We start from the raw sequence: 7,287 nt of genomic DNA on the forward strand, positions 1-7,287 counted from the left end.
AATTAGCCAATTAGAACTCTGGAGCAGGCGCTCCGGTGGTTTTAATTAAAATCTAAGTGCAAATAAACTCTCTTTAAAAAACAACAGTGTTTCCTTTGGTCTTGGCTGTGCAGGCAGAGGCAACACAACAACAACCACTTAATGAATCCTACTTAGGCTCAAGCTAATTTAGAAACAAGAATAATTTAAGCAGCTAGCAGAGAGAAGAAGAAAAAATGAATAAACAGACACTGCAATGATATTAAAAAGAAGCCATATACATTTGTGTTTATTGTGTGATATTTACATATTTACAGTATGATACAATACTATGTGGTTATGTTCCACTCTGAACTCAGATTGCACGGCTATAGGTTAGTTAGGCCACAGTGGCAGGTTGCCATGGTGTTTAGACTCCAGAATGTCAAACATAGGTACTGTAGACATATTTGGCTTCATAAATTATGTTCTAACAAGGTGAACAATGCACTATACAGAGTGACACAGCGGAGAGACACAGTGCAGACAGCAGACCGCTCTGTTGTCGATCAATATAACTATGGCTTCTTATCTGTAAGCAAAGGCTTTAACAGCTTGTCCATGACTACCGGTGAGATGATGGTTGTTTCAGCTACAAAAGACTTAAAAGAAGTCTGTATGTGTATGTGGCTGTCTGGTGGAGTAGACTGAAACACCTGAAACATCTCCTCTCTATTTTACAATATAACAGAGTATATAGTGTATATCCTATCCTGGTATGAAGATACAGTGCTGGGTTTCACCCACTTCACCGAAACAGGGACAGGGAGAGAATACAGAGAAACAGAGAAAGAGAGTTAGATATAGAGGGCAAGATGGAGGAAGGGCATAGTAAGAGGGAGAGAGAGAGAAATGAACAGATTGTTGGATGTAGTGGGTGTGCTAGGTGAGGAAAGATAGTGTAGAGATCAGATCATTGATACCCCTGAGGCTTTATTCTGTTCTCTCTGGGTAGAGGATAAAGACACACACAGGGAAGGAAGAAGCCCTGCTAGTGTAAACCCCTTACCGCCGGAGTTCACCTCTCGTGGAAAAGGTGGGGGAGTAGATTACCAGATCCCATGTTAAGAAAGGCTGTTCATATCTCTCTGTGTTAGTAGATTACTAGATCCCATGCTTAGAAAGGCTGTTCGTATCTCTCTGAGTTAGTAGATTACTAGATCCCATGCTTAGAAAGGCTGTTCGTATCTCTCTGTGTTAGTAGATTACTAGATCCCATGCTTAGAAAGGCTGTTCGTATCTCTCCGTGTTAGTAGAGTACTAGATCCCATGCTTAGAAAGGCTGTTCGTATCTCTCTGAGTTAGTAGATTACTAGATCCCATGCTTAGAAAGGCTGTTGGTATCTCTCTGTGTTAGTAGATTACTTGATCCCATGCTTCAAAAGCCTGGTTGCAACCGGAAATGTTCTCTCTGTTATGTCTACGGTGGGGCTATCATTTTAAAAGCAACTCCCAAATCATCTCATAATGAATTCAAACAACCCCCAGTCCACACTGTCATAGGAAGAGACCATAAGTAAAAGCATGGTTGAAGCTGGAGGAGAGACATGCAGAGAAAGCGGTGAGGGGAAAGATGTGCTTATGCTGCTGCCATCTGGTGGTAGCTAACATGCACTGCAGTTAGAAAACAGAGTAGGGGTGGATGGGGACACTTCACAATGGAACCTGTATACACACTATCACATTCCATCAAAACAATTCAAAAATAAAAAAGACATCTCTTATACACATTTCATCATATCAAGACATTATCCAGATGGCTTGCACATTAAAACAAATAAAACCAATAGTTCAGCTGGAATTTGAGCTGCCTTCACTTCAAAAAAGCATAATGCCATTGTGGTGGGAAACAGTTCAAATAAGCACAGGAGAGTCACAGGAGAGTCACAGGAGAGTCACAGGAGAGTCACAGGAGAGTCACAGGAGAGTCACAGGAGAGGACAGTCTTTCACTCCACTGATTCCTTACTAGAGTTCAAACACTACTTTCCCTTGCGACATACAGTATTGTAAAACACTACATTTCCCAGCATTCTGAGGACCAGATTCACATCATAATCCATTTTGTGCCTCAATGACCAGCATCAACACACAAAAGAACCACAGGAAGACAGCAGGGTCGTATTCATTAGTGCACACACCGTAGCAAGACAATTGACAACGAATATGAGCGTTGATTATTGTACAGGTAGTCCCTTTCTGTTTAAGTCTGCTTGCTCCCATTTGGTGCCTAGTGAATACGACCCAGAAGACAGGGACATTGCTGAGGCATTGAATACCTCCCCTTTATAGTTATAACCCTGATGATTGCATATGTTTTGTTGCACAATATAATCGTTATAATAATATATACATCACGTATGTATTGTATGATCATTCAATATTATACTATGCAGTATGTATGGGTATTGAATGGGTGAACTGAAGACGGTTATGGCTGTGCGGTGTGTGTGTGTTTGTGCCCGCGTGTGTCTTTGTCCTGCAGCTCTCCTCCCAGACGCCACCACCTGAACTATCACCTCACAGAACGGAAATGAACACACTGTGGCATAGCATAAACCTGTCAATCAAAGTCAGAGGGTTCAGACTACTGACTATTACACTGCACTGTCTGTGGTGACTTTTACATTATTATACGGCCTGGTCCGCCTGCCTGAGTGTGTTTCTGAGTGAAGTCATTATTCCCTCAAATGTTGCTAAATCCCTCACATTAGAGGATTATGAAGGAAGAAAGGCACTGCCTGGAACGTCTACTGGAAACCCCCTTCTGGGGAGAGGGGAGGGGAGAGTGGAGAGAGAAAAGGAGAAGAAGAAAGGGGGGAAAAGTGGGGGTTAATAGAAGAGAAAGAGAAAGGGAGAAAGAGAGAGGGAGAAAGAGAGAGAGACAAAGAGAGAGAGAGAAAGAGAGAGAGACAAAGAGAGAGAGAGAAAGAGAGAGAGACAAAGAGAGAGAGAGAGAGACCAAGAGAGAGGGAGAAAGAGAGAGGGAGAAAGAGAAAGGGAGAAAGAGAGAGGAAGAAAGAAAGATACAAAAGACAGAGGGCTGGAGGCCCCATCAGTAGGGGTAACAGGAGACTGTGTTTACAGGCCAATCAGAGTATTCCCTTTTGTTTTCTGTCAGAAGGAAGAGAAAGAGTGGAGAAAGAAGAGAGAGAAGTGAGAGCGGGGACCTCTTACGTCCATTGTAGGGTAGCATCACATTACTAGCTTGTTCCCTGACAAACCAGCCAGGTCCCTATCAGATCAACCCACAGCGACAGCCCCGAACCCAGCCTGCTGTACAGCTGGAGAGATGAGAACATGAGGGGCGGGGTGGCGATGATATCCCCCAACATCCCTCTCTCTCATCTTTTGTGTGTGTGGCAGGTTGGTATTTACTGGGATGACTCATGTACTAGAGGCAGCTCTGTAAGGTGGTCACTAGCTGCCACAGCCACAAAGTCATAAAATCTCTAATCCCTAATTTTAACCCTAACCTTAATCCCACTGCTAACCTTGTGCCTAACCCTAAATTAAGACCAAAAAGCTAATATTTTTAATTATATAAACAATTTTGACTTTGTGGCTGGACCAGCTAACGAAACCCGCTCAGCTCTGCCTCCAGGACCAGATTCATCCCAATAAACGTCAACCTGTGCGTGTGTCATGTTCAGTGGCAGAGATTGTAATCTGTGAGGATGGGTGTGGGAGGCGTTTCATGACAGCATTAGGGTTAAGTAGCTTGCTCAATGTCACATTGACAGATTTTTTTCCTTGTCGGCTTGGGGACTCGAACTAGCAACCTTTCAGTGCTCAAACCACAAGGCTACCTGCCACCCTGTGTGTGTGTGTCTCTTCTCTCTCCCTCTCTTTTCTCTTTCACTTTTCCAAATCCTTAGACAGTCTTAGCTATATTCTGGGTGGTGTGGACGGATGGATAAATGGATGGATGGATGGGCAGCATTTAAATATTTCAGTGACAACTTGCGGTAGCAGTATTGACAGAGGGAGAGAGGAAGAGAGGGACGGAAGGAGAGAGCTGGTTTCTGGCAAAGGTCCTTCCCCTGCTGACAACAAAGCTGTTGAACTGGTGGAGCAGAGCAGAGAGAACCTGTCACTAGTCTGTTGCAGAGAGAACCAGTCATTAGTCTGTTGCAGAGAGAACCAGTCATTAGTCTGTTGCAGAGAGAACCAGTCATTAGTCTGTTGCAGAGAGAACCAGTCATTAGTCTGTTGCAGAGAGAACCAGTCACTAGTCTGTTGCAGAGAGAACCTGTCACTAGTCTGTTGCAGAGAGAACCAGTCATTAGTCTGTTGCAGAGAGAACCAGTCATTAGTCTGTTGCAGAGAGAACCAGTCATTAGTCTGTTGCAGAGAGAACCAGTCATTAGTAATTTGCAGAGAGATTCAGTCACAAGACTGTTGAAGAGAGAACCAGTCATTAGTCTGTTGCAGAGAGAACCAGTAACTAGACTGTTGCAAAGAGAACCAGTCACTAGACTGTTGAAGAGAGAACCAGTCATTGGTCTGTTGCAGAGAGAACCAGTAACTAGTCCATCGAGAACCCCCTCTTTTCCCAAAGGTCTCTGGGACGTCACTGACTTAACAGCCAATAGGAGGGCTGGAATCCCAGATAAGGAAGTCCCATCTCAGCAAGCTGTCAGATCAACCATAGAGGGTCCAGTACTAAACCAAACAGTATTTTTCTTTCTCACTCCTCTCCTTCTTCCACATAGGTAGATGGAAACCAGCCCACCTGCGATAAAAAGAAGAAAAATGATTGTTAAAAATATAGCGGTACTGTGTGTGTGGGTGTAGGTGGACTGCTGTTACCAGCCATTGAAAAGTATCCAGACGACACCTGAGTGGCTTGTGATGGTGATTTTCAATAGGCATCTGGCAGAGTGATTAGCCTATTAGCCAGTTAACCAGTTAGCTTTTTATCCAGTTAAAAAGCTAACCAGTGAGCTGAAACGAGTTAGCATGTTAGCTTATTGTCTGTTGAAGTTGAAGCTCGCATCCGCTACAAGACCATGGTGCTTGCCTACGGAGCTGTGAGGGGAACGGCACCTCAGTACCTCCAGGCTCTGATCAGGCCCTACACCCAAACAAGGGCACTGCGTTCATCCACCTCTGGCCTGCTCGCCTCCCTACCACTGAGGAAGTACAGTTCCCGCTCAGCCCAGTCAAAACTGTTCGCTGCTCTGGCCCCCCAATGGTGGAACAAACTCCCTCACGACGCCAGGACAGCGGAGTCAATCACCACCTTCCGGAGACACCTGAAACACCACCTCTTTAAGGAATACCTAGGATAGGATAAGTAATCCTTCTCACCCCCCTAAAAGATTTAGATGCACTATTGTAAAGTGGCTGTTCCACTGGATGTCATAAGGTGAATGCACCAATTTTGCTCTGGATAAGAGCGTCTGCTAAATGACTTAAATGTAAATGTAAATGTAAGGCTACCGCTGTGCAGGGATAATAGCATCCAGCAGCAGTCCTTCACCAGCCTACTTCCTCGTGTTATATGACTCACTAGAGAGAGAGAAGCTCTATTCCCACAACCAGTATTGCGATACTAGCTAGCACCGATCCATCTATTCCACTCTGAAGACGGGCAGCAGTGCAGTGCTCTGCTCCAGAACACTGTTTAGTGATCACTAGAGCAGAGTCAACAGACAGACAGACACCAGGGCTCAATAACAGGGACAGATCTCAGTTCTACACAGCAGCTGGAACAAACACACTCACACACATTATCTGAGACTCACTGGGGCCAACAGCTGTCAGTTCAACGTGTAGTTTTCATTTCAGTTTGGTTGAGTTGTCAACTTACGTGAATTCAACGTGAAATCAATAAATACATTTTACCATATCGTTAAAAGTTGGGTAAAAAAATACTAAATGCCCTTTTTGAAAATCAAATACATTTTCCACATTGATTCAACGTCATCACGCAGATTTTTTCCCCAGTGGGGAGGCACTCACATACATACATCTTAGACCAATTGTCAAAGTTGGATATATACACACACATAACTGTACACTCACACAAAAACATACATACATACATAATGCATTTGAATAAGACCTGTTCATAGGCACTATCAAACAGGGATACAGAGACCTAACCATGAGAGAAGCAGTTATACCATGTTGGTATGTATATATGGTATGTACTGTATATTTATGTGTTTATTTGTTTGTTTTGTACTTGACTCTCTCTCCCCACCTCCCCACAGGGATAACAGATAGGTGATTGGATGGAGAGATTGATTGGCGCCTGGAGGGACCACTCACCCTGCCGCTGACCTCTCCCCTCCACCAGCCATTGGCTCCTGACTTGGTGTAGATCTTGACTACGTCGCCCTCCTGTAGAGACAGCTCTCTGGTGTCCCTGGAGCTGAAGTCATAGCGGGCTATCGCCACACCCATCACTTTAGGGGTGAACACTGTGGAGAGAGAGAAGAGAGGGGGAGAAAGGGAGAGAAGGGGAAGAGAGAGAGAGGGGGGGGAGTGAGAGAGAGGGGGGAGAAAGAGAGAGAGACAGTGTGAGAGAGAGAGAGAGAGAGAGAGAGAGGGGGGAGAAAGAGAGAGAGACAGTGTGAGAGAGAGAGAGAGAGAGAGAGAGAGAGAGAGAGAGAGAGAGAGAGAGAGAGAGAGAGAGAGAGAGAAAAGCAAATAGCAAATAAAGGAGTGAAGAGAGAAAGAGAAAAGAAAACGAGAGGGATGATTAATCATACACTTCAAAGTAAGAAGTCAGCTTCTACATAAGACCAACTCATATTTCTCTCTCACACTGAGATGGATGTTATCCTCTCTTTCACCCCAGACAGACACCGTCTGGAGGGAGATGTGGAGGCGTGCATAATCGCATCACTCTCTTCTCTCTCCCCCCTTTTCCCCCTGTTTTAGCCCAGCCCCATTTAAATAAATGATATGTGCAAAGCAAGGTCCAAAGGAAGTGTCTGTTTTGATTGTGGACTTGATTGTGTCAACAGCGTAATCCACACTCAAACGGGTGGCTGGGTTAATTACAAACCAGAGCGTTTGAAGGGAGGAACACTAAAAGGTTCCTCCAATCTGTCTCTACTTGGATGCTACGTTATCTTTAACAGACCATAGACTGCATACACACAAAAAAAGCCTGTTTGCTCTACAATGATGTCCTCATACATGTTGTATGTGTATTGTACAGTACGGTGCTGTGATTAGACCAAAGCTTTGTTTTATTATGATGCTTCAACACATCCCATCTGAAATACAGCCAGGAGAGCGAGAGAGGGGGGAG

General features: G+C 44.5%; 1 protein-coding gene across 5 annotated transcripts in view; it reads right to left on the bottom strand.

Moving 5' to 3' along the window:
• Positions 1-236: 236 nt before the first annotated feature.
• Positions 237-7,287, bottom strand: part of LOC118378233 (guanine nucleotide exchange factor VAV3) — a 153,209-nt gene continuing 146,158 nt past the window's right edge. The window contains exons 26-28 of one of the 5 annotated variants that reach the window (XR_008083590.1): positions 6,297-6,448; positions 4,432-4,752; positions 237-4,269 (exon numbers count right to left, since the gene is read on the bottom strand). Coding sequence is in view for 1 of the 5 variants with exons in the window: in XM_052483375.1 (XP_052339335.1) it covers positions 4,708-4,752; positions 6,297-6,448 (197 nt within the window). In the remaining 4 variants the exon portion in view is untranslated. Of the gene's footprint in view, positions 4,753-6,296; positions 6,449-7,287 lie in introns of all 5 variants that reach the window. The other 4 variants (XR_008083589.1, XR_008083588.1, XR_008083587.1 and 1 more) reach the window with 4 other exon arrangements.

Source organism: Oncorhynchus keta, chromosome 28, assembly GCF_023373465.1.
Source record: "Oncorhynchus keta strain PuntledgeMale-10-30-2019 chromosome 28, Oket_V2, whole genome shotgun sequence".
In the NCBI taxonomy this organism is placed as follows: Eukaryota; Metazoa; Chordata; class Actinopteri; order Salmoniformes; family Salmonidae; genus Oncorhynchus; species Oncorhynchus keta.